Below are 27,813 nucleotides of genomic sequence, written 5' to 3'. Positions count from 1 at the left end.
GCGTGCAAAGCTTGAGCGCAATTGGACGGTGCGTTCATGATTTGCAGAATTTTGTTCAAAACAAGCCAATAATGCAAACTTTAGATGTCAATCTTAGCCAATCAGTATGGAATATGAAAAATCAAACACATCCGACGTGATCACATGACTATAGAGATCATGTGTACCGATTTGCGTGAACTTTGGATAAAATTGGAAGGAGGAGTATGCAAGTAAGTTTGAAATGTTGTCTCTTTTAAATGTAACTAATATGGACACAAAGAAATGTGCGTCACGTGACGTGATGGAAACATTTAACCAGTGAATCAAACTTGCATATATGGTACTTTAACAGTTGAGTTACTCTATTCTAAGACTGTGGACCAGCACGTGGTGTGTGGTCCAAGAATCCCAGAATTCTAAATGCCTGGAGAAATCGCTCCTAATGCCTTCCTCTAGCCTTCTAAACGCCCCACTCTTGGGTGCCCCCCTTCCCCCACTCTCTTGGACTGCCTGAGGCAGAATGATTAATTTGTGGCTATTGATTTCTCTTCCTGAGCTGAAAGCATGTGAGAGAGAGCGTGTGTGTGTGTATGAGATAGTGTGAGAGAAAGAAGGAGAGAGAGTCCGAGAGAGACGCACACGGGTGTGAGAGAGAAAGTGTGACTCTGAGAAGAGAAAGAAGAGAGAACCAGTGTCTCTCTATGTATTTGGAGGAAAGCGAGAGGGGGGGGGGGGGCTACATCCAGTATTCAGTGTAGTGCTTCTCTGCAGTTCTTTTTTCCCTAATCTTTAATGTAGGAAAAAAAGCCATTGGTTGCAGCCTGGATGCGTCAAAGCATGCACCTCACACCCCCCCCCCCTCTCTCTCTCTCTTTTTCTCTCTTTTATCCTCCTTTCCTCTCCCCATGTCCCTCCTCTGTGGTGATTGGCAATTCACTGAGTGTCCACATGTCATCGTTTGGTTCGCTGCTACAGTGGTAAGGAGCAAGGCAGAGGGGGAGAAGGGGGACACAGTGGTAAGGAGCCAGGCAGAGGGGGAGAAGAGGGACACAGTGGTAAGGAGCCAGGCAGAGGGGGAGAAGAGGGACACAGTGGTAAGGAGCAAGGCAGAGGGGGAGAAGGGGGACACAGTGGTAAGGAGCCAGGCAGAAGGGGAGAAGGGGAACAGGGAACCAAATAAAGGGGAGTCATGGCAGGTACGTTGGCCAAATTGGTGGAAGCATGTATTTATCTTTGTCCTTGATTCATTACATCTACAGTATGTAAATGCTGACAGGCATTGTCGTCTCTGCATACACCCCCCGACACACAAACACAAAAATGCGTGCGTGTGTGTGCGCACGCGCGCACACACACACACACACACACACACACACACACACACACACACACACACACACACACACACACACACACACACACACACACACACACACACACACACAGAGCTGGGCAATGTATCAATATACATCATGAGACATATAAGACTAGATATCGTTCGGGATTTTGGATATATAATATCTGTAATATGACATACAGTGTTATTATGCCACTTATGCCCTTTTTATGCTTTAAAAAAACAGAAATGTTCAGAATCTTGTTCAGAAAAAAATAGCGGAAATAGCGATCTGCGACAAGCTGTGAGCTTGTAAATATGCAACTTTTTATATACTTTTGAATTTTGTTTGGAAAAACAAAACGATATTAAGGTATATGGTCAGACTCAGTTTGATTTCGTCCATATCGCCCAGCCCTAGAATATGAGACATGAGTCTCAGACACATGTGTCTCTCAGACACAGCTCTGCCTCTTCCTCATTCCTGTCATTCTTTCCCACCAAATCCCCCAGCAGCCAGTAAGGAAATATAGCATGGGGGCGGGAAGCAGTGAAGAGGCAGTGTGATCACCACTTAACCACTTAAACCTTCTATACTTACAGTAGTAAACTAGTACTTAGTTGACCGGGGTCGGCTCTGTACTTGGTCCGCTCCCCCTACCTACATTACATCTCTTCGCTGAAAACTGAAAATAGCAGATATACATGCTCACAATGAGTCGCAATGCGACACGTTGTGAGCTTGTAAATTGGCGATTTTCTGTGAATGTTCCAGACAGAATAACAATGCTAGGGTTCAAGCAGTTAATTCTGTTGAGTAATCATTTTAATTAGGACTGGATCTGGTTAGGATTCACAGTGAGTAGCCAGTGTCTTCATTTTACATGCACATCTTTGACAGCTGACGGAAGAGATTATGACCTACATTTGTTGAAAAGAGAAAATCACATTGTGAACTAAAATTTACATTTCATGAAAGACATATTTAAATGTGCACAGTGATCAGCCAAATGTCTGTTTTGTTTCGACTCTGTGCAATGATTTCCACTTTGGTGGTCGCGCAGTGCAATAGATGCTATTATTCAGACACTTTATTTGCTATTCGTTATGTAAATGGACAGGAGTTTGTCTTGGCGACAATGGTGCAGGTACTGTACGTACATAATGACAACATACTGTAGATGACTTTAAAGAGCAAGAAGGGTGAATATTGGTACAATTGGTGCATTCTTGATTATCACATTCAGTACAATGCAGGAGTAGACTAACAAGAGGTATATTTAAGGATAAAAAACATGCATGAAACAGAAATCATACCCTGTGTATTTACAGGATATGATGTCTCTTCTGCTGGCGATGCTGGTGAGAGCCGACATGTTATCAAGTCAATACCACCTATAACAGATCGTTGAATTTGGCCTTAATATATTTGGGCGGCCGTAGCTTAGTGAGTAGAGAGTCTGGTAATCAGAAGATCACCAGTTTGCCTCCTGGCCCCAGCAGTGTTGGAAGAAATACTCACATATTTTACTTGAGTAATTGTAGCAATACCACAATCTAGAAATACTCAGTTGCAAGTAAAAGTCCGGCATTTAAAATTGACTTGAGTAAAAGTACAAATGTATTGGCTAAAAAAGTACCAAAAGTAAAAGTACTCATTATGTAGAATTGCCCATTTCACAAGTTCAATATGTATCAAAACTTTTGAAAATAGCAGATCTACAAGCTCATAACGTGCATTGTGAGCTTGTAGATCAGCTATTTTCAAGGCTAAGGTGGTTAATGTATGTTTTGGGATGCAAAGTATCCCAAAGTAAATAGTAACTAGGGGTTACGTAGGTAACCCCAGTTTTATTAGTTCCGTAGTAAGACACTTACTTATGGGATATCATCGCTCTCGAGCGATGCACAGAGCACAACACATGAACTCCCGGATACAGTCTTCGATTGGCTAGGGTTCTGTGACGCAAACCGGAAACGGTTGGGTTATAAAACCCCCTGCGTCACTAGATTCGTCCTCTGATACCCTTCACTCTGCACGCTAGTTGAAGCGCACAGAAGGTTTCTGGTAAGTATCTTACTGCGGAACTAATAAAATTGGGGTTACCTACGTAACCCCTAGTTATTATTTTCGTTCCTTCTTAAGATACTTACTTATGGGACACATACACGCCCCCTGGGGAGTCCCAGGCAGCAACCCTACCCAACCTGTACGCCCAAGGTCCCAGGTCATGCCTCCCGGCAAGACCCCGACCCCCAGACGCATGACCCCTTGGGTCAAAACGGAAGGGAAGCAAGACAGGGGCCCGTCACACAAGTCTGACCTCTCCCAGAGAGAGTCAGGCCCCTTTCCCACCCTTTCATCCCTGGACCTGGCCCAGCCGGTCCCGGGGAAGTAAAAAGGAGACCATCAGCCAGGAGAAGAGGCCAGCCACAGGCATGCCCCACCTCACCCAAACCGCGAGTGACACCCGTGGTGCCATCACGGTCGAGCTAGGGTCACAGAGGTTAAGACCTCTGCCAAGGTTTCACAATGGGCGGCCAGCAGTAGGAAAAACATGCCCCCAAGGGCAGCAGCGGTAGCCTCTGTCCGTGCAACGGACGTGATGAGCTCACCGCTTCGGAGGGACGTGCCTGTTTCCATGGGAACGGGAGGCGTCGTCACTCCGGTCGACGTGACAGGAACCCTTTCTCGGTTTTGTTGTTACCCGGAACGATACTTTCGTCCCCCCCCGGGGAGTGTCGAAGGGGTAACACCGGGGTCCTCTGGTCCATCAACTTCCGCCTCTTGACAACCGCCATCTTAGGGAGGTCGACTGGGGCGGACCTCTTGTGCGGAGATGTTGACAGATGTTGGCCTTCGACCGTCCTACAGATGAGCTTTGCAGCCATCTGCCGGACAGAAGAGGGAACTGCAATGTCGCAGTTGGAAATGTTTTATTCACAGAGGGCCCCTGTTTCACATTGTGAAAACAACACTTTAGAGACATTTGATTCATAGCAGAAATTTGTACAACCTGCGTTTGATTCATCATGTTCATGGCACGCACAGGACCCGTCCCTGCAGTGTTCGGAATGCCGTCCAGGGCGCAAACCGAACACTGAGGGTTCATAGCAGAGTTTCGAGGACAGGGCACCCCATTTGCTTCGGGGTGCGATCTGCCTCTAGCATTCGTATGAGAAGAAATGAGCATTTGTGGTTTCGGCAATAGATTTATTCCACACACACAAGGCACATTTGACATACACACATCAGACTCAAAGGACACCGTGGCAACCGTATTGTCTTTAGCGTCTCTTTTAGTCTCTGTGTACCCACGGAGCCACCCGTGGCCCTGTCCGTCGGGGCAAGAAAAGCGCCAGTTCTGTTCCCCAAGTGGGAAGCTGACCCTGCATGATGCCGGCCAAGTGGTCATGAAGGGATCAGCCAAAAGCTGTCACTTACCCCTCCCTCTGCGACCAGCCCCGTTGTCCTTTCGTGGGGGCTTAGTCGGAGGGGGGGTTTGGGGGTCCTTGCGCTTCCTCACGTCTCCCACGCCCAGAGAACCGCAGGGACGTTCCCAGGAGCTGGTTCTCGCGGAGGAAGACCTGGATGCGCCTCGCCTGCGTCCAGTGACGGCGGTGGCGAGGAGACCTGCGGCTGCCCCCTGCCGCTGCTGTTCCTCTGCCTGCGTCCTACCAATCAGGTCCGCGGTGGTGTCGAATAGGTTGTGGGCCTGGAGAGGGAGGGCGAGAAGTCCTGTCGACACGTTCGCCCCCGATGCTGTGGCCAGGTCCAACCATTGGGCCCTTTCCATGTCCGCAGTAAGGGCCATGGCCCGACCGGTCCACATTAGACTCTGGCAGGTGCAGAGAATTGCAATCTGCACCAGCCTGTCCAGCTCCGTCGCGTCCTCCACCCATTCTCTATGGACCGACGACGCAGGCATCCTGTCCACCAGGGGTTTGGCCACCAGCTCCTTCAGCCTCACGGCGGCCGACCCCTGTAGTAGCGACACCGCGTTGAGCGCCTCTGCAGCTGAGCCCGAGGCTTTGTACAGAGCGGTGAGGGCCGCGGTGCGCTCTCTCCTTGAGTGCTCGGCGAAGATGGGCCTATGTCCTGGGCCTATCCTCACCGTTCCGCTCCTTGCCCTCTCGATGGTGGTCGCCAGGGTAGGATCCATGGGGGGAGGCCTGTGACTCCCAGCTCCGCACCGGAGAGGATTTTGAGCGCAAAGCCCAGCCTCTCCGGTTCCCCCCTCCCTCTCTGCCAGGAATGGTGCAGGGCCGCACGGACTCCAGGTGCAGGGCGAGCCACGCGTGGTTGGGTCCCAGGCACAGGATGCAGAGATGGTGGCGATCGTCCGCTGCTACTGGTAGGCCGCAGGCACGAGGCGCCTCCATCTTCTTCCTCTAGTTTGGACACGAGGTATCGAGACAAGGCTAGGCTAGCACTAGCCTAGCTTTAGCTGTTAGCCCTTAAGCGGCCTGCTAGCCTGGCTAACAGAGGAGGTAGTACCATTTTCCCGTTAGACAGCCGACCCCCCCCCCCCTGTTCTTGTACATATCTTTCCCCCCTTTTTTATTCCATTGGCTGTACATAGTGTTATATATATATATATATATATATATATATATATATATATATATATATATATATATATATATGTATATATATATATATATATATATATATAATTTTTTTTGCTGTTTTATTTTTTTTATTTCTTTGTGTAATGATATTCGAACTGTGGTGCCACTATATATGTCTATGAATTGAATACCAAGGCCCTCATTGGAAACAAGTCCGCAAGGACTTTTATGAACGGACCTGTTAGACAAAGTATTTTAAATGTAAATGTGTTGTTTTACATTCTTTTGCCTAATAAAATATTCAATCAATCAATCAATCAAAACAGCTTAGCTTCGAAGGCTCGCCTCGTGGCAGAAAACTTTAGAGGATAGGAAAAGGTAATGCGGGAGCGTTATTCTAACAAAAAGATAAAACTTTAGTAAACGAATCGCCCGTAGAGTTGCACTGGGTGCCCTCGCTTTGGGTTTTGCTGGAATTCAAAGAGTTTTATCGAGGTTGCTAGTTGTGTTGCTTCAGGACTCGTGCGCTTCGCTGCTCGCAGAGTGAAGGAAGAGGACGAACCTAGTGACGCAGGGGGTTTTATAACCCAACCGTTTCCGGTTTGCGTCACAGAACCCTAGCCAATCGAAGACAGTATCCGGGATTTCATGTGTTGTGCTCTGTGCATCGCTCGAGAGCGATGATATCCCATAAGTAAGTAGGAACGAAAATAATAACTAAAGTTTTCGAATAACTGTAGTGGAGTAAAAAGTTTAAAAAAATGCCTCTGAGATAATAAACAAAAATGTGTAATTAAGTACAGTACTTGAGTACATGTACTTACTTCCTATCCACCACTTGGCCCCGGCCTATGAGTCGAAGTGTCTCTGAGCAAGACACACAACTGTTTGTCGGTTGCTGCTGTGCCTTGGAGCAGGTGGCATGTGGAACACAGTGGGTGAATAAAAGATTCATCTTCACAAGTTGTTTATGGAGTCGTCACAAAGACAGGCCCAGCAGAGCTCATCACAGTGGTGATGTAATGGCATGACACATGACACATACATACAAAGGCTAATCCAGATACACAGCTGTAAGGCTCACGATGAGGTCAAACCACTGCCAGGCTGGCTCCAGTCCATGTTACTGGATGGACACATGCATGTGTGGGTAAGGTCATCAACACGAAGTCTGCACTCATTTGCCAAAGTCAATGCATGTGTGTGTGTGTGTGTGTCTCTGTGTGTATGCTTAGTTTAGTTTGTGTGTGACACAGTGTGACAGTGTGTGTGTGTGTGTGTGTGTGTGTGTGTGTGTGTGTGTGTGTGTGTGTGTGTGTGTGTGTGTGTGTGTGTGTGTGTGTGTGTGTGTGTGTGTGTGTGTGTGTGTGTGTGTGTGTGTGTAGAGTAGGCTCTATGCATGTTGCTACGATCATGAGAGACTCAGACTCCCTGTCCTGGAAAGCGATCTGAGAGGAAAGGGAAGCAACTATGCTCCCTATGAAAAACATTTCTTGTTCCTTACTGCACAGTGCACACACTCAAACACGCACGCACGCACGCACACGCGTGTGCACACACATATGCGCGCACATACACACACGTGCGCGCACACACACATATGCACTTGCTATAATGGATGTGTGTATACTGTACATTTCTGTACATGCACAAGTTTGCGCAAGTGCACATATACAAACTAACACGCACGCACACACGCACGCACGCACGCACGCACGCGCACGCACACACACACACACACACACACACACACACACACACACACACACACACACACAACAGTAGAGTAGGAGGCCAAAAGCTTTATGCTGGATTGGAAATTGCATCATCTTCCTCAGTGGACTTGGCAACACCTTATCCACCGCTACATCAATATGTAGTGACGATAACAGTGGCAAGTTCATTTTGACAAATTCCCTGATTCACTCTGATCTGGAGATTGGAGTGCAAGTTGCATTGTCTTTTTATCTTGGGGAAAATCAGCTGCGTCGTCAGCATATTGCCTGATGCTTTGTCTGAGCATTAGAGTCATAGCACATACCTCCACAGACATGAATAATCGAGTGTCAGCCATTCTTAGACACTGGGTTTACATCATTTCCTGTAGGAAACCTATTAAATCATCATCCTTCAGATTAACCCCAGGACTCACTCTATCAAAATGCTTCAGCTTGACGTAAGACTGATACAACAAACAATGCAGGATAAAAGAAAATAGTCTTCAGTTACAGTCACATTCAGCATTTAATAAAATAAAATACATTAAAAATACCCATTTGACCTGGTAATGTACAGTAGTGTATTCATTTGTAACAATATCACTAATCACAAAAATCAATAGAACCAAAATGATATCATACATCCACAGTTTTTAGATTGACCTTGTTACCATCATTACCTCCAATAAAGTCAATCCCTGAAATAATCAAGTCTTTTATTTTGTCTTTCTTATTTTCTCATTCTGGTCTCGTTTCTGGACCAAAGCACATTTCAGTGGTCTCGTTTGACAGATACAGTCTCATTACAAATGTTTGTTTTCCCAACAACACCATTTGCCGTGACAGTATTGTGCCAATACTGTGCCAGCATTGCCGACTGCAGTAAATACTCACTCTGGAGTGCAGTAAACATGGCCATCTGAACAGCATCACAGTGACAGGCAGCCCTGACGTCTCCAGAGATAGACAGGCTGCAGTTTGGCCCCTCTAGGTCCCTGACCCGTATCCACATGGCCACCCAAGGACGTGTTCTCACCCTGTGGGCCGGGGCCCACTGGTAGGCCGTGAGGATATTGCTAAGGATATTGCTTATAGGATATAACTAAGTGGGCCCCAAATAACTGGCAGAAAACTAAGATAATGTAAAAAATCACACCCAGTGTGAAGAGAGTAACTGGCTGCATCCTTGTGTTGCAATCAGCAACAATATGTTGTCACGTGACACGTGACAACATATTGTCACGTGTCACGTGAAGCTTGACCAATCATACGGACGGACATACGGACACACGGACAAAGTCAAATGTAGGAGTGGTTGGCACCACTCAAAAATATATATGTAAAATGTATGTACTGCATTTCTTTTAAACCTTGAAACATTTGTTTTCATTGTGATACAGATGAATGGGGACTTGAAGTATACTACACAATGAGTCATCGAGATTGAATGATGATGTCACAAGAGTCATCAGGGTTTGTTGGTTTGGTTATGTTGTCATAGTGACGTGGCCGTGGTTTGTTTATCGTGGCCGTGATTTGTTTATGGCTGAGTCTTATATTGAGTTTTATATATTATTTTTAATAACAAATTGATTAAGCACTTAAGCTCTATTTTATATTGTGTTGCAACGGTGTCATGCTAAAATAGTTAAAATAGCAGATCTACAACTAGCTCATGTGTCAATGTCTTGAGCTTGTGGATCTGCTATTTTAACTATCTTTTAAAGTTTTTGAATTTGTTGAAACTTTTTGCTTATAATGATAAGTATTGATTATCTTGTTAGATTATCAACAATTTAATATAGTTTCATAATCGATTCAATTAATTAGTTTGATTAAATGTTGCATCCCTAAACCTACATTGTACACACAGTTTTATTGCTGTACAGGACAGGACAGTATGTTTATATTTCGTCCTCACTCACCCCATTTACTGACTAAATGACTGCATTGCTGTGCTATAAGCCAAACGAGTGGATTTTAATTGTTCCATTCCATTTTGTCTTGAAGAGGGATCTTAGTAACAGGCCTGTGAAGTTTAGCCAACATTGAGTCAATAATTCAAGTTTGGTAACATTTTAATGACTATGGAAAACATTTCAACATATGATCTATATTTATGTATGATATGTGGCTGTCTAAGTTGTAAATAGACAATGACATGTAGTGATGCTGGTATGGTCGTTTAAAATGTGGAATATGAGATTCTTGGAAAATATCTGGTGTACTTACTGCCAACTGTTTTGATATGCAAGGCGAGGAGCTGGATGAGCAAGATGAGATGTGATGTTTCGGTGGACATTAGGTAAAGGGAGATAAAAGGCACAGGTGAGGAGGAAACTCAGCTCAAATCTGTCACTTATTCTGTCTGCACTACAGTGGAAGCTCATCTTGTAAGTGATAGAAGAAAAAAAATCAATCCCTTTAAAACCTGTGTCTCAAATTACAGCGCTGTCTGGTCTGCTTGCGTTGTTGCACGGACAACAAATCGATCATACTGTATTTGAGACGGGAATGAATCCTGATATCTAAACATAACATACTGGTCTGGATGCACTTTAAACACAGGTACGCGCCTAACTTGTTTTCTGCCATCTGGCCTGGATCACCTTGATCGTCCCAGATTGTCTGTACATTATGCTGCCTCTCTCCCTCCCCCTTGCCCTCTGTACCTGCCCTGTACTTGCTCCTCCATCTGTCATACTCAACGTCTGCCCTGCTGGTGTTGCTTATAGACCCGTCGCACTGTCCTCCGCTGTGCCTGGGGCTCTAGCCCCAGCCCCACGCTTATATGTATCGGACAGTTCAGGCCAGACACGGCCTGGGATGGCTGTTTGGTTTGGCTTGCCCTGCCTTCTGGACCAAGGGGCGGACCTGTCAGCACCTCTCCCACTAGGTGCTAAGAGGTCTTTGCAGAGGTGGGAACATCTTTGTCCGTTACAGGCCTGCTGGGCAACAGACCTAATTCACAACCTGCACAAGGATCAGGACTTTGGTCTGGGATGCAGGTGGAGCTACAGTATACTGTAAGGTGGGCGGGCGCACAGGCAAGGATGCTTTCTATGGCACAGCTGGGTAAGGAAGCAGACAGACTCCTAACTACCCCCCCCCCCCACACACACACCCACACCCCACACACACACACACACACACACACACACACACACACACACACACACACACACACACACACACACACACACACACACACACACACACACACTCTCACTGAGATGATGCAGTATGTTTGGGCTGCATTCTGACACAAAGCAAATACGGTGTAATAGATTGCAAATGAACTGCGCCATGGACACCACCAATTAATCAAAAGGCAGATTACCGTACTTTCTCCTTGCTATTGCAGAAAAAGGAGTGAATCGCACCTCCTTAAAATGAATGGATTGTATCTGCAGTTAATTATCATTTACTACGGGGTCTCTTTGGGATGTTTCCACAGCTTAAGGATATGGCCGGTGAAGTGGAACGGAGAAAAGCACTGCTGTGATGGAATCAGAGATTGGCTTGGTGGTAATTACACTTTCATTGTAAGAGGATCAATTCTATGTAATCAGAGTGCAATCTCACTGAAAATCGAGTGGTTATTCAGGCCACTTTAACATGGAAACTTTACATTTGTAAGGGACCACACTTGGTTGATAAACAGTTATACTCAGCCATTGTGAGCTTGCAGATCAGCTATTTTTGGTGAGTGACACCGTCGTATGATGGAGCAGGAATTAATCATAACTGAAAGCAAACAAATAAAAGAGGATAATGAGCTAAACCAGTTTGAACTGGGCCAATAACTTACATTTGAACTGTTTGTTTGCATTGCTTGGGACCACATTTTGCTTGATAAATGGTATACCGTAGGTAGGAGAAAACACTAAAAGAAAGCTGAAACTGGTTGCATTGATTGGTCCACCAACATACTGTGTACAGTATGTACATTTAAACTCATGTTGCTCTGCATTGCTGCCTTTAGTACACTTATTCACATCTAAAATTGTCTCTGGGTCACCAACAGGGCAGAAATTCACTCTGTTTTGACGGGGCTCATGGAAGCCAGACATTGGCGTGTACTGCTGAGGTCAAGTGGCCTGCATTTGGCTCCATGTGGTCCAGTCTCTCTGTGGCTCACTCCATTCAATCGTATCACACAGAATGCGTATGTGTTGTATTGATTTGTTCTCTGGTCATGTAGGATAAAGATAGACACCCCTCCCCCCAACAGTACTGCCTGCGGTTAAAAATAACGTGTGTAAATCAAGGCTAGTGCTACAAACACACACGCACGCACGCACGCACGCACGCACGCGCGCACACACACACACACACACACACACACACACACACACACACACACACACACACACACACACACACACACACACACACACACACACACACACACACACACACACACACACACACACACACACACACACACACACACACACACACACACACAAACATGCATGTGCACGTGTGAGCTGCAATGATGATTAAGTGTCAGAGGTCGTTGGGGATAATTATTACATGGTGACTTAGAGATGCTGTCCTCTCTCTGACACTTGTCTTATCGTTGACACATTTTTTTTTTTACTTCTTAATTTACTGCCGGGTCCTCTCTCTCACTCTCTGGATCAGGGCTACAGTACGTCTGCACGCAGAACGGGTGGCAGCGTTTATGGGAGAGCGCCACCAAAGTTTACAACGCGTCTCCCCATCAATCAAAGCCATCAGAGCCATTAATCATACAGTAAACCAATTACCATGCCATCGCCCCCTCCTCTGTCCAACACACATCACAGTCACGCTGAGCAGAGCCACAGCAGGAACACTGTATGCTGCTTCATATAGTACAGCTAAACCAAAGACACGTTTATACTCCACTGTGCAGTGCTGCCTGTCCCACTCACATGCTGAAAATAACAGATCTACACAAACTTGTAACTTAATTGCTTTGTTCCACTGTCTGCCTGTATGTGATATCAGTCCAACTTGTCATATAGAATCTATTATCCTAACTTGCAACTTGAACATAACCCTGCATGTAACATAACTGTGAAGCACTAATGATATTGTTAAACAATTTAACCACTTTCAATCTGGCATCCATCCCTATTTTGGGCATGCCATTATATAGGTTTTCAAGAGGTTAAAAACATTTGGAAAGATATTGAAAATAGCACCAATACAAGCTCACATTGCGACGCATTGTGAACTTGTAGATCGGCAATGTTGGCTATAATTCGTCGTATAGTAAATAGAGCTTAATTGGTTAACATGTCACAAAAACGTGTGTGTGTGCCCGTGTGGGAGGTCTCAGCTTTTGTCGTATGTAAGGTGGGGGTTGCTCCAAGGACAAAAGGTTTTGAAACCACTGCCCTAAATGAAACCTGCTTATCTAAAACAAATCAGGAGACATCAGGGTGCTTGAGTGTCACATAAAGTTCCAGTAGTCACCCCCACGCAGAGACTGGGGCCTGTCACAGGAGGGTGTTGAACGATGAGGAGTAGGGTGTTTCGCCACATACGCTACGTCCTCCTGGTAGGGGCTCCCCACACTGGCAGGTGAGGCAGGGGCAGCAGTGACTATACTACACAGAAATGTGTGGGGAATTCGGGAATTGGCATAACAAATAAACTGCGGGGTAAAAAGAGGGGGAGGGGGGTAATTGGCAACTCTATATTTAGAGGGGAAAAACAAAGGAGAAAAAATTATAATGAGTCAATAAAGCAGTTAGAGCATAGATTATGTTGGTATAACATTATGGATTGAGGTTTCCCCTTGAGCTTCCCAACAGGAAGTGCATTTTATATACCTGAGGCTGCACTGTACCGTCAACAACCCCTCTACGTTGATATAATTAAAAAAACACCAGTCAGTTGATGTTCATCTCTGTAACAGCACAATTACAGTACAGTAAATGACAATTTGAACAGTAGCACAATGGTGTTCTCAGACTCGACTCGTACAGCCTAATCCAGTAAAGACTGGCCTGTAATTTGGCCTTAGTGGGCAATAGAGAGGGCAAGGTGGAGACCAATAAAACACTCATGGACAGCTGTGACTGTCTGCAGTCTCAGCGGAGCTCCAATGAAAGGCAGGTTGGGCCAAAATGAATCCCATCCATCGCTGACTGCTGGGGAAGGTGACAGCGCGATGCGATGCAGACCGGTCACCTTACAGACATCAAGTGACGGGGTAAGAAGTGGTCCAGAGATGGTGACGTGATACGATCCAGGGTTTTCAACACCAAAACAGTTCAGGGTATATTTCAACAAGTGGAAGTGAGCAGCCAGTATACAGTGCTTTCCACGCATGCTGGACTGAAGTTCTGTTCAATAGACTGTCTGCCTGTAATCCAGCCTATGCAGCTGGGTGTGCTGTGGATTGGTGTCATAATACAGTGTAATGCCCCTTTAGGGTCAGGACATTAGCCTGGGTGGGCGCACTCCAGCCCGCGTAATCGTTATCTGATTGCACTATGAGACTAATCCTGTTCAACTCTGCTGCAGGGGCACGGCTCTGGACGCTGATCTTCTCCACATGTAGGCCTGAACAGTGAAATCATGTGTGTAACCACTTATAAGCTCTATTTCCAAAAGTTTTCAAATTGTTTGAATTATAATAATTATTGTCTCGCCCTCTAGGGACCGAATCGAATCGTCTTTCATGTCTGTGTTCCAGGTTAAGGTTTTTAACCAATCACGTTGCTTATATTAGGTCATGTGAGGGCATGGCCTTAGCTTACAAAGTGTACCGCTCCGCCCATGTCCGATGTGTCACCAAATTACGTGGCTACGTCACAGTCATGTTGATTGTATGGACTTCAGCTCCAGATCAAGACAAAGTGAAGTGTGAAGTGATAACAAAGAAAATGTGCCAAACGTTTTTTTATTATGAACAGTCTTATTGTTTCCAGTGTAATGGCATATTACTGAAAAGGTGGCACTATAAAGACAACTGTTGAATGCAAATAGCGTTACCAACCGCGCAGTAAAATACGCAATCGTAATCGTTTATTTGAGAAATTAACAGCAATTTTGCTGTCCCTGTCCCCCTCTCATTGCTTGCTGTATGACTTTGTGAGCCACTTTCTCAGACTATGTTAGAGTCTGGTGTCTGAAAATGCGCTCCGCTCATTGCACTCACTCAGCTCATTGGCTCATTTACTCATGACACGAGCAATGAAGAGAAGCACGTTCAGTGTTGCTATGATACGCTCTGCTGCCCCATAGACTGTAGGGTGCTGCCCCCCCACACCCCGCCTTCATTCAAACCACAACAACCAAGCATGGATTAATAATGCGAGAGGCTTAGAACAGAAGTTGAATATCTAAAGGAAAAAGAAAAGAGACGTCAAAAGAATATAATAGAACTGAGTGGGGGAAAAACAAGGGTGGCTAGAAAGTGTGACAGAAGATTATGTACAAAAAGAAACGGCACCGACTGCCGACAAACTCTTTCAGTTAGCCACGGTAGAATCCATGATGTAAACAACATGCATCAGGTGAAATCCAAAAGAAAAGTGAGAAGCAACATAGAAGCCAGGGAGCACTGACACAGTTCCTTGTTCGCCAAGCGACCCCAGTAGCCAATGCAGGTGTAAGACCTGTTGTCTGTGTTGTGTGTTATAGATATAACTTTGCCAAAATGCATAGTTTTCTATGCATTTCGGGGGTTTTGACACCGCCACATGGCCAGAATAGGTGTCCCTTATATACATTTCTGGGAGTTGGCAACCATAAATGCAAGTGATTTACTGTGAAATACAAGTAGTATTTAGACATTTTCAACATGCCCAAAATAGGGACACCAGGTTTAAAGTGATAATCTCTGAGAATGAGTAATGGCAACATTTGTATATTTTCAGTTAGTAAATTGATTTTGTTTTATTCATTATGCTGTTTACTGTGTGTCTCTCTATCACATGCTCTGCTAACAGGATGCATTTAGAAAAGGAAATGAATATTGTGAATGTATGTGAAAGCAAGCACATCCCACGTGTGTGTGAACACACATGCATGAATACACACAATGTGTATAAATATACTGTATGTACAGTATAGTATGTGATTACTCCTACATGTGTTTGCGAATGCATGGATGCCATGCACACCACAATGGTACGCCCACGTGCTTATACATAAAGTCATGAGGCATATCATGGTGTATAATATTCCCATGGTGACTGTCAGAAACTGAGGGAGGCCATACCATTGTGGTAGCCATTTTAGATGTCAAACCACCACCATGCATCTGTTATGAGTTCTTCTCTTGGGTATTGAGCAACGGTGGACTTAGGTTGAACAGTGGAGCTTCTGCAATAGTTATATCTGTATGTAAAATCTGATTTGTAGATGTAGATTGTCCTACAACTGTGAAATCACACCATCTCCTGCCAGTAGTGAAGATGCAGAGACGTTAGAGCACACTGGGAGAAAGAAGTTAGTAGTGAGAAAAGCTGATTTATACTTAGTTGTGTGCGTGTGTCGTACACCAAAAATGGCCGATCAACAAGCTCACCACACGCCGCATTGCGAAGCGTTGTGAGCTTGTATATCGGCTGATGTCGGTGCGTAATAACCGCACACACCTAAGTATAACTCAAGACCTAAAACAAGGCAACAAGCCGTCGTCGGTTTCTCAATCTCCAAACTGCTTTTATATGACAAAGTTTGATCATAATCTTACAGGGTCTTACCGAGGAGAGAAGAATAACACATGTTCTCCATCTATTATTAATCACTGTTCATGCCTTCAGATGAAACACTAAGGTGAATTATGTATCTTAGTAGATATTTTGTGTCAAATAATTGCCTAATAAGAATATTAAACAAAAGGACTGTTTTGTCAGTATTCTCCAATTCTCTATTTACAGTGGCTCTCAAAGTGGGGTCTGGGGACCCCCAGGGGTGCTTGAGGGGGTTCCAGAGGGTCACCAGCAAAATGTGTTAATATGCTGTAGTATCAAAATCAGTTGAACCACTTTAACCTTATTTTATACTGCGGCTATTCAAAAATTGCAGATCTGTATGCTCACCAGCTCGAGCTTGCAGAAACATTTTTGAATCATCTTTTTAAACACAAATCTTCTCGCAACCTGACACAAAATCTTTTCAGATGGGTCCAAATACATATCAATTTGTGGGTCCTTGATATGAAAATGGTTGAGAATCACTGCTCTATTATACCTTGGCCGCCCCCCTCTCTCTTTCTATCATACTATAGCCATTTTGGAGCCAGAGGGCGGCACTGTAATGAAGATGAATGCCACAGATTAGCAGTGAGTGCAGCATGTTACACCTGGCTGCGAGCTCGGGGAGCCACGGCGGCGGCTGCTCTCACTAACGTCCCAGACAGGACAGCAGAGAGGCGGCCTCCAGGGCCCCATACATCAGCAACACACATGTTTACCAAAGTGCACCGTCGTTCATGCCTCGCCAGCCCAAAGCACCTGGTGATACACCTTGCTCATTCTAACAGCTTCATTGAAAACAAAGTACGCTCACTGGACATACAATTGAAATGTTGAAAACGTTTCACCATTCATCTAAGAGGCTTCGTTGATTCCAGTGTTCTTTGTTTTTAAGAAAGCTTTTAGATATCTTACTACCTGGATGACTAATAGGACTATACAGTAGACTTCCTCATTCCCACTGTCTGCGCTACAAAGTTCACCATCATATGGGTTGCCATTGCCAATTAACTGGTACAATATGTGTACAGGTATACACTGGCTTCCAATATACGCGTACATAAATCTAGTGTTTTATTAGAGCACTTCAAGCCTTGGGACGTACTGTACAATCTGTCCCTGGAGAACGTTTGACTGAAGCTGTATAATGTATCCTAAACTGGGCCAATGGACCTTTTATAAGTCATTATATAGCACTTTCTGGGGTCTGTCAAAGAACTGACTGGAGAACAGTATTGACCTGTCTTTAGTTAGAGGAAATATGTGCAAAAAAAAAAAAAGCATGCAGTTCATGCACTGAAGAAAAACACATGATGCATCACTATGAATATTACATTGATGTTCTGAGGGCAGCTGTGAGATTTGACAAATTAATCCCATGCTTATGTACAGTAGCTGTGAATTTTATAGCATTTATAACACATGCTAGAGGTACTGTAAAGACAAGTGCAAATCTATTATTATAATCTGCTAGTTTTGTGTGAGGGATTGTTCTGCCATATGTACTTACTTTGATACTGTACTTGAGGTTGGATGGACCATATAGATACAAGATACATGCCCTTATTAGGTAGACATCTTATTAGTCATACAATTTAAGAACTTGGTAAGCTTTTAAACTTCCTGTATTGACATTGAGGCATTATTACCTTTCCCTACCTAACAAAAGTGTTGACATCAGTATTTTGTGATCTAGTGACAATGAGACTTAAAGAATAAGCTGGTCTGACTCTCTCTCTCTCTCTCTCTCTCTCTCTCTCTCTCTCTCTCTCTCTCTCTCTCTCTCTCTCTCTCTCTCTCTCTCTCTCTCTCTCTCTCTCTCTCTCTCTCTCTCTCTCTCTCGCGCGCGCGCACGCACAAGCACACAGGGTGGTGAGGAACATAGTGTGGGAATCCCATTTCACTTTATCACAGGTTCTCCTCTGGGTGCTGACTGCATGAACAGAAACCCTCGCCCACCCGTGTCCACTTCAAAAGTGTGTGTGTGGGCCTTCACTGCCAGGGTTACAGCAAATCACAGTTTGTGTTTTCATTTGCGTTAAGGATAGAGGGAGTGCTTCAACCATTTGCAGCCTTGCTAGCTGCCTGATTACCAATAACCCCTCTGTTAAGGAGAGCCAGGGGAAAGACAAATGTGAGTCATTCTGGCACTTTGTATTAATTGAGCTATACTGTATGCTGTGGCCTAATTAACATCTGAATTGTTAAACACAATTTCACTCCGTACTGTAGTTTCATGGATCCAAAGGAAGAAGAGGCCTGTTATTCAGTCTATTCAGATGAAACACTGTGGCACTTGGATTGACAATTCACCAGAGTATGACGTTTTCAGGTGGTCTGGTCTGTAGTAATCTATTCACATACTGTATACTGTATATTGTACACTAGTGAAATGGAGCACATTCTACGTTCTTAACAAATGCAATGTGAAATAACCAGTAATTGTGTCAGTAATGACACAATGCCATTCAATAGGAACTCCATTGCATGTGTCATGTGTCATTTAAAATACATTACAACGTCGATGAACAATCTATCGTTATATAAAAGTCAAGACTTTACATTATTTGTCTCATACTTGCCAGGTAAGCTGCTCCCAATGCCATTAATTTCAGGGGGGCAGATGGACGATGCCTCTCCTCTCTGTTCCTCTAACCTTGAAGAATTTAGACCTGGAGGGCTGACAGGTGAACCTTGAGCAAACCTTTAGCAGCTGCTCTCTCTATACCTATGGTCACGGTAACCAGTTCAATGCTGGTCAAGACTGACAAATGACCTAATGTTACTGTAATGGACCACACGTCCAGGACAGAGACAACTAGGAGAAGTTTCAAAGACCACACATCGCCAAACTTGTCATGAGAACTCATACAGGGCATTCTTACTGAAGCTGTCAATGCATTTTAATGCAGCAATTTTCTATGTCTCTTGAGATGTCGTCTCAAACATCTTACATATTAAGCGCTTAACTGGAGGCCCCAAGCCAGCTCTGAGTCTGACACCATGACCTCTCAGAACCTCGTAGCTAGAAGAAGAAGATGAGCATATTTGTAACGCTCCATGACCTCACAAGGTTACACAGTGCCGCACTCCGAGTCAGCACCCAACGCCTGCACTGGAGCATGTCAGGAAACAAGCCGCCTCTGTTTGACAAGGCAGACATGTGAGGTTGTCTTGAACCTGCACACAGGAAGTGTGTACTTTGACACCTTAGAAAACTCTTGAACACAGCTAGGTCAAAGGTTCCATGACAAGCACTGTAAACAGCCCCCACCCACCCACCCATCATCACAGTGTCAGAGAGGGATCAGGCTGGGAATGGCCCAGTAGCAGAAATGTCCACTTCTAATGTACCACCGTGGATGTCCTGTCATAACAAAATCTAATTCTGGTCATTTAAAAAAAAAAGAATAATCTTGCAACCCTGACGAAGGTGCTGGCCGAAACCTTGACCTTTTAAAATATGAAGTTAAATGTGAAGAACCATTTTTCCCCTCTGGCACCATAGCATGGGTATGCAGCAGTTGTGAGCCTGGTGATCTTCTCACACAACTCACTTGGAAATCAAATGTGTATCTACCAAAAGAAGGTAGCACAGGAAAGGGAGACAACATTGATCAATAATGTTTAGGTGGTACATATCCAAGGAGTTGTGCTCTTGTACACCCGCTCAGGCCTATTAATTGGGCCAGAACATTCAGGGTGCGAAATAAGGGCCTTTCATGCTGCAGTGCTTCTTAATTGTGGAAAAGGCAATGAAGTAAAGTGGTTTTGTGTTTGAATGCAGAAACAATGTTACCATCTGGAGAATTTAAGCCATAGTAATGGGAAGATATGTGACTACTGCAACGCTTCTCAAACTTTTACATTTCAAGGTCTCCCCTCAACTCACCAAATGGACCTGTTAGGGTTCCATTTGTACACTGTCAGAGTTACAGACTTGTAAGGGTCCATTTAGACCCCCCTAAAGGAACCGAGAGAGCCCCTGGAATCCACTTAGAGAACCACTGGACTAGTGTGTACAACAGAGCATGACACTGCTTACCTTCCAAGCAACATGTTCTCCACAAGCCTGAATGGGTCATCACCTCCTCGTTCTTCTTACTGGTCTCGTTCTCGTTGGTTGACTTGGACTTGCAAGTACCGCGCGAGTACAGCCAGTAGTCCGTGCCGACCGCAATGGTCATGAGACTGAAGGCTGCGAACGCACCCACTGTGGTCAACAGCATCTGAACTCCGCGGTCAAACAGGCCCATGTTTCCGCATTCCATGAAAGGGGGACCCCCTTTCCTCTTGATATACAGGAAATAAATATTTGAAAATTTACGGGACCAAACCAAATTTAAAAAATGGGATATATTTGATCGAAAGGAGGGGGAAGAAGGAGGATGCGGTAGGAACCTTATGGTTGCGTTTGGGTGAGGACCGACTAAGAGAAATGGGTTTTATTACAGGGTAGTTTGGGGAGGAAGACGCAGTATGTCTCTCCTCCCTGTTGGATTGTTGTGGTTTGCCAAAAGACAGAAATTCAGGTAGGCTATATATTAGGCTAACAGTCTTTAAAAGCACTAGGCCAATGCCTTCAGCGAAACCTACAGCTGAAAAGACGAAACCTACTTGGATATTTGGTAAGCCTACTCTTGACAGCTGCAGCAAAAAGCCACAAATGTGAATAACAGGCTTCTCAGCTATAAAGGATTAATAATAGTCTATATTAGCCTATAGTGGCAGAATGTATCCTAAAATGGAACTGAGATAACTGAGTCAAGCTTTGTTCTCTAGGCCTGTGAAAAGAGGCAACCTGTTTCTTGACTTTTAAGGTTACAGATAAGCACCATTCTATGGATAGCGCTGAATTAACATGAGCTCAAATGGATGGAGAAAGGGGGGTGGGGGTGATGTTAGAGTAATGGCAAGGCTTATGGTACAACAGTTTTCCCTAGCAAGTCAATATGTCTGTTAAAATTAGTTACAATTACTTTTCTTATTTATAGCCCACCGTATCACTGCATTTATATGTGCTAATACGATTTAGAAATATAGATATATAAAGCTGTCCTATTAGTGTTTTGTTAGTCAAGATGGAAAAACAAGGAGAATAACCGGGAAAGGAAATGAAGGGCAGTGAAATCTATCATATTAGTGCAAAAAGAACAAGTAAATAAACAGAATAATTCAAGTCCCGCCGTCAGGAACGAAAGCAGAGTTCTTTAGACCTATTATGAAGTAAAATATTGTGTGATATGAATTTCACAAATCAACCTTTACTGACATGACATGAAAAAAAAAATCAATCTGAACGAATAAATACATAAATCAGGAGGCCAAACAAACCGACAAATCAAGTCGAAATAAAATAAAAAATTAACAGCTAGATTTCCTTTTTCCTAAAATTTTGGTCCCCAGTTTCCATATGTAGCCCTTATTAGCTCTGGGAAGGTTTCCGCCGAAAATGGGGATCTGCTGCGGATAGAATGGGTTCCGTCGACGTTCCGGAGGAGAGAGAGGGGGGCATCCAGTAAGGCAAGCCGACCATTACTCGACATAGAAGTAATGGGAAGAGATGGACGAGGAGGAGACGTGGATGATGCAGCCACCAGAACAACTGATCCTTTTCCGTGAAGCTGCTGCTCCTTGAATATCCAAATTCACGGCGGTAATAATCTCACACCCAGGGAAGAAGTCACAATCGTCCCGCTTGCAGAGCAGCCCTGGCGCCATGAAACAGGGCAATGATTTGATGGAGCACAAATCAGGCAATCCAGGCACAAAAAAAAAACAACAAAAAAAAAAACGACAACTGACCCGAATGTTGCAATCCTTTTCCTTTTCTCCTCCTTAGATGTATAGGCTACAGTATGACGGTGAAGGAGTGTGTGCTGCTTTAGAAGAAGATTACACAATCATGTAGAAGCAGAGACCGACTGCACGCCACGCCAGACCAACAGCACAGATGATCCACGGAGCGGGTTCAGCTTGTGTTGGTTGTGTCACGATGTCAGTGTCAGCTGCGCTATAGCAGAGGCTACGTTCAGTTTAGCGTCTCTTCGCTTATTAAGAGCGGTGTCAGTGTGCAGGGAAGCTATTAAATGTATGAATTCTGCAGTTAGTTAGTTTCCCTTTCACTGACAACAGGCCTGTGTGTGTGTGTGTGTGCTCCGCTAACCAACGCTATGCGCAGCAATGGACGCTCTTATACTGTAGCTGGAGAGATATTAAAGATTTTAATTCCATATCTGGAGTGGAGGGGCGGAAGAAGGGGGGAACTTCAGAGAGAGAGAGAGAGAGAGAGAGAGAGAGAGAGAGAGAGAGAGAGAGAGAGAGAGAGAGAGAGAGAGAGAGAGAGAGAGAGATGCTATATTCACTAAGCATAATGCATTTGGCATTTATATGGAACATTCTCTCGTTTCTGGCACACTTCCGAGGGCATTCTTATCAATACGTTTGGTTTTACTTTACTAAAGGCCACCTCACGCCCTTTTGGGCTCTCTTCCTCTTGACATTTGATGAAAGTAATAATATATTTATTCCTTTGAATAACTATTAATTCCACAATGTTCATGGTGACTATGAATGTGGTGCCGTTAATTCATTATGATATTAACTTTCCATCAACACATGGAATAATCAAGCAGACTTATCAAACAATTATCCCTTACTCAGTTAGTCTATTTCTTAATGTTTGATATTCCTGGGTTCAAGCGTAATTATTTATGGACTCGTAGTTTAGGCATATATTAAATACAAATGTGTAATTCAATAGGTCACAATGCACACAGATAGTCTGGAGTCCATATACTCTAGTCTGGACATAATAGGCCTAAGCAGACGCTCATATGCTGCCACTGTGGTCTTGAGTGCGCTTTGCTATTGTAGTGCTGAAAGAACAGCTCCTTTCACGTTCTGCATGCTGTTAGTGTAATGTCTCCCCCTGGTGTTGAAAGAGTTATATTGCAATTCACAATGGGAAAGAATCAAATCCAGATATCTCACCGTATGAGACCACAAATAAATACATATAGGGGGGGATTGGGTCTAGATGGAATAAATCAGCCTTTGACATAGGACAGTTAAAATCCCAATTGTTTAATTCAGTTGTGTAGCTTATTATTGACATAATAGGCGTTTTGTATTAGACATCTTTAATGTGATATTTAGAGATCTTTATCTTAGACAGACACCACAGCCAGGTCAGTGTTTTTAAATTAAACTGATCTCTTCTGTGTGTTTTACATCCAGTTGCCTGATGTTGCCAAGATAAGCTTCAACACAATAAACTCTATGCCACCACCCCAACTGGACCACTATTGTAGTACAGCCAACCCTCCCTTATTCAATCAGTGCATGTAAACACAGTTTAGAACAATCAGCGATGTTGCAGAGCATGTTCTGTCCAATTGGCAAACATAAACTATGGGGCTTTTTTTGCCACGGATTTAGTGATCTTTCAACAAACCCCAATGAGCAAATACAGAGGAATGAATGTCTGGCTGATGGCATGCCAGAGAAACAGGGCAGAGTGAGTCTCAACGTTTTGGTCTGCACTTTCTTTCAATCTGTAAATAAGAACACTGCTCCTGAACATTGCAGCCCTTGTGAACATCCTGTTTATAACTGTTGCCCTGGGAAACACCATAAGCTATCATAGAAACAGTTGTTTGTTAACTACCAAGCTACATACAATAGCTGACAAAATATAATTTAAAAAATACATATATATATATCATTATTATTATTGTTATTATTTTGCTCCTGATGTAAACAGCTGACCGAATGTTGAAACAGGTTTTCACCTGTCTCCGAGCAATGATATAATGTTGAATACGTCTTATACTCTCCTTGAAATCTCAGGTGCTTTTCTCTAGAATACTATTTTACATGCTCTGTTTGTTATAGAGCATGTTGAAAAAACCTGGCCCCTAAGACGTCAAGCTCCCTGCGAGCTCTCCCCAGATCTGTTGAAGTACATTCGCTCTCTCACACTTTAAAACAGTGCTCACCTCCTCCTATACCCTTTGCTTACTATAGTAGTAGTTTGCCTCGCTTTGGCTGCTGTAATTTTCAGAAGAGGCCTTACCTCAGATTGTACCATGGAGCTTTAATTGTATGGGAAAATAACCAAGATTCCTCTTTCACATAACCAGCCATGTTCCCCTGGGAAGGAACTTGAGCTTCATCTAAAGACCTCTCTCATTCTTCATTTCTGCCAGGATTTGGGACACCCTTTGCGTTCATTAAACACTTATCCCCGACAGGCAAGGGTGCACAAATCAGGTCCCAGGCCTTGGACCCACACCAGTCCCACGTGGACGCTTCATGTCAATCTGACATGAACTGCAAATCTTGCCCTAATCGGGGCCTTGTTAAAGCACCACCCCCCCCAGAGCATTAGCAATGCTTTCAGTAAATTGTGACAAGTGAAAGAAGAGGAAAGAAAGGGAAAGAGAGAGTAAGACACAGAGAGGAAAGAAAAATGCCGGCCCTCTGTCCTTTGAACATGCCCTTCTATATCATTGGTAATTGAACATGATTAGCCAATGGAGTCTTCACCCATGATACCTTTTGCATCTGAGGTTCAATGTACTGTATTCCCCACCCCAACCACCACTCTCCAAGAACACTCAGAGTTTTGACCGAGTTATATTCCAGTGAGCGACATGGCCATACGACACAACATAAATTAGGCTTTCTAGCTTCCTCTCTCAAAATGCCTGCTATGAACAGGCTACCAAGTGCATAGCTGTTTCCTTGCTCCCTCCTCTCCCTCCCAGCCCAGGCTTGGCCTGCAGAGCCAGCCTCAGAGTATGCTCTGTGGCTGTGTTGGTGTGCGTGTTCCCGCTGTCCTCCTGCATGTGTGAGGACACTGCCATGTCAGCAGCGTTCCCACTCTGATCCCCAAGTGCCTGCTCTGAGCTGAGTGGAGCTGAGTGAGCATTCTGACATGGCTGTCTCTGCAATGCCCCCCCCCCCCCCCCCACACACACACGCGAAATGCCTACCACCCATCACCTACACCACCATGCTCCTTTAACCAGCCAAGAGTCTCCCTAACCCACAAGCCACACGTTGTCTGTTGTGACTTCATGCCAATAATCTGTATTGTGATCAACAGTTTTCATAAGAGGATTCAGAGCAGTTCTTATGCTGATAAGTGAGCTGTGAGTTTAGTACATAAAGTGTTGTGGTGATATTGGTACTGTACTGTCCTGTACTGTAGGGAGACAGTGCTGAAGAGTTTGAGGATGCTGTTGTATTGCCCCAGGGCAGAAACACAGGTATGTGTGCGACTCAAACTGACAGCTACTCACTTCAGAACTTACAAGCTGTCATTCTTGATTTTATTTCTGCTTATGTTTCTTTTCTAACAGACAAACAAGCTCAAGCAGAGAATGATCAGTGCTAACAACTATATCCTCATATGTGTTTGCTCTCTCTTTCTGCCTCTCCCTCTCTCATAGGCATAAGGTAGATAATGTAGACACATTTATTTTCTTTTGTTTTTAGTATCTCTGTCAAGATTGTCCTTTGTTTATTTAGTACTTGGTCCTCGTTGGTACTGTACATATCCGGGAAAATGCATACACACAATTTACCTAGCTACAAAATATAACTGTCATATCTGTGTGTCACGCATAAAGCAATCTCGGAACCCAGAGACACACTGAAAAGGAAAAACAGCGACCTCTGCTGTTCGTCCCTCCTCAGTGTGACTCTGGGACAATGCCGACGCAGCACATGTGCGCAAGGAAACGGGGTTTAAGTCTGCCTTCACCGCTCCACTTCCGGTGGTGAGCTTGCGTTTTCATTCCGACTAGATAACATTTCTACACGGAACACTAACACCACTTCTCCCAGAGAACATGGATCGTTTTGGTTATAAGCCCACTTGTTTCTATGATGAAAGAGTAAGTTCAAATGTGAATATCTTTCCGTGGTTTTGTCTGCTCCGCGGACGCTATTGTTAAATTAGTTTCGGCTAGTTTCGAGTAGGGAAGGACGACGGACACGTGAATCCCGCCCACTACATTTGATTGGGTAAAGCGCGGCCTGCTTCCTGATCTGAAGGCACGGCCACTCCCACACAGTGTGCACACGTTATGACGAACCTTCAGGACAGATTCCAACGCAGTGCAGAATCTGTTCTTGAGAGATTACGCATAAAGTATTGTACTGTCTTCTTTCGCTTTTGTCTGTCTTGCTCCCTTTCCACCTCTCTCAGTCCAGAGCAGTGAACAGTGCAAGGAATCAATGTTTTCAATTTACAGTAGCGATTCGCTCCCTCACATTCTAATTAGAACTTCTGGCCTCAACTCCCAATGACTGAGTGAAGGGGCTGAGACATGGTCGGACGGACGGGCGGACGGACGGACGGACGGACGGACGGACGGACGGAGGGACAGTTGGACATACCTGTCCCTCTGGAACCTGTTCATAGAAAGAACTGAGACAGTGTGCTATAGACTCTGTAGCTGTGTGAAGATCAGTGGGAAAGAAATACAGATGTGCTAATGCTCTGTTTCCATGGAAACAGCACAGATCCCCCCCCCCCCCCCCCCCCCCCGTACATGCCTCTCTTCACATGCCTGTGTGTAGGTTGTGTTTTCATATGTCCACTGACATTTGCAGTGTTTTCGTTTCAGTCATTAGGTGAACCTACTAGCTAGCCTTCACATACAGTGAAATCTAGGAAAGAGGTAGGTAGGCTACTTCATTTATTGCTTAAGCTAATCACACTTTGTCAGCCATAGTTGTTATCTATGTCGACTTGGATAGTGCTATATTACAGTACATTCAGCCTACAGTGTAATAACTGTATGATATCTATCTATCTCATTTAAGGTCATACAGACTCTCATGGCCTTGTGCTCCTCTCTCTCTCTCTCTCTCTCTCTCTCTCTCTCTCTCTCTCTAATCATCAGCAATTAACTCAGACATCCTGCATTTAAAATAACATTGTCACCTCTCTGATAGGAAAGAGGTAGGTAGGCTACTTCATTTATTGCTTAAGCTAATCACACTTTGTCAGCCATAGTTGTTATCTATGTCGACTTGGATAGTGCTATATTACAGTACATTCAGCCTACAGTGTAATAACTGTATGATATCTATCTATCTCATTTAAGGTCATACAGACTCTCATGGCCTTGTGCTCCTCTCTCTCTCTCTCTCTCTCTCTCTCTCTCTCTCTCTAATCATCAGCAATTAACTCAGACATCCTGCATTTAAAATAACATTGTCACCTCTCTGATCTAGCTTTGGTTAATCAGTCATTGACTGTTTGTGGAGTTGTATTACTCTTATCTGATGGAAGGCCTTGAGTCCCCAGGAAACCAGGGCACATTCCAGTGTGCTACGTCCAATGATGTGTTTTAAGACCTGGTGGAGGTTCTGACTAATTAATGTTCTAATAATGAATCTTACAGATAGCATTAAAGTCACTATGTGTCCATGCTTATTTTATATGATAGTTCTGACCATTCAAATATGTTAATCATTA

At 44.3% G+C, this 27,813-nt stretch overlaps 1 protein-coding gene across 1 annotated transcript in view; it reads right to left on the bottom strand.

The window, feature by feature from the left end:
• Nucleotides 1–20,572, bottom strand: part of cacng2a (calcium channel, voltage-dependent, gamma subunit 2a) — a gene marked incomplete at both ends in the record, with an annotated part of 99,597 nt that extends 79,025 nt beyond the window's left edge. Inside the window, 1 exon segment of the mRNA XM_084070706.1 lies at nucleotides 20,362–20,572. Within this exon segment, the coding sequence (XP_083926832.1) occupies nucleotides 20,362–20,572 (211 nt within the window).
• Nucleotides 20,573–27,813: the final 7,241 nt, after the last annotated feature.

This window comes from Gymnoscopelus microlampas (genome assembly GCF_963454915.1).
Source record: "Gymnoscopelus microlampas genome assembly, chromosome: 11".
In the NCBI taxonomy this organism is placed as follows: Eukaryota; Metazoa; Chordata; class Actinopteri; order Myctophiformes; family Myctophidae; genus Gymnoscopelus; species Gymnoscopelus microlampas.
Note: the sequence above shows the minus strand (reverse complement) of the source record. Positions and strands in the feature narration are given on the sequence as shown.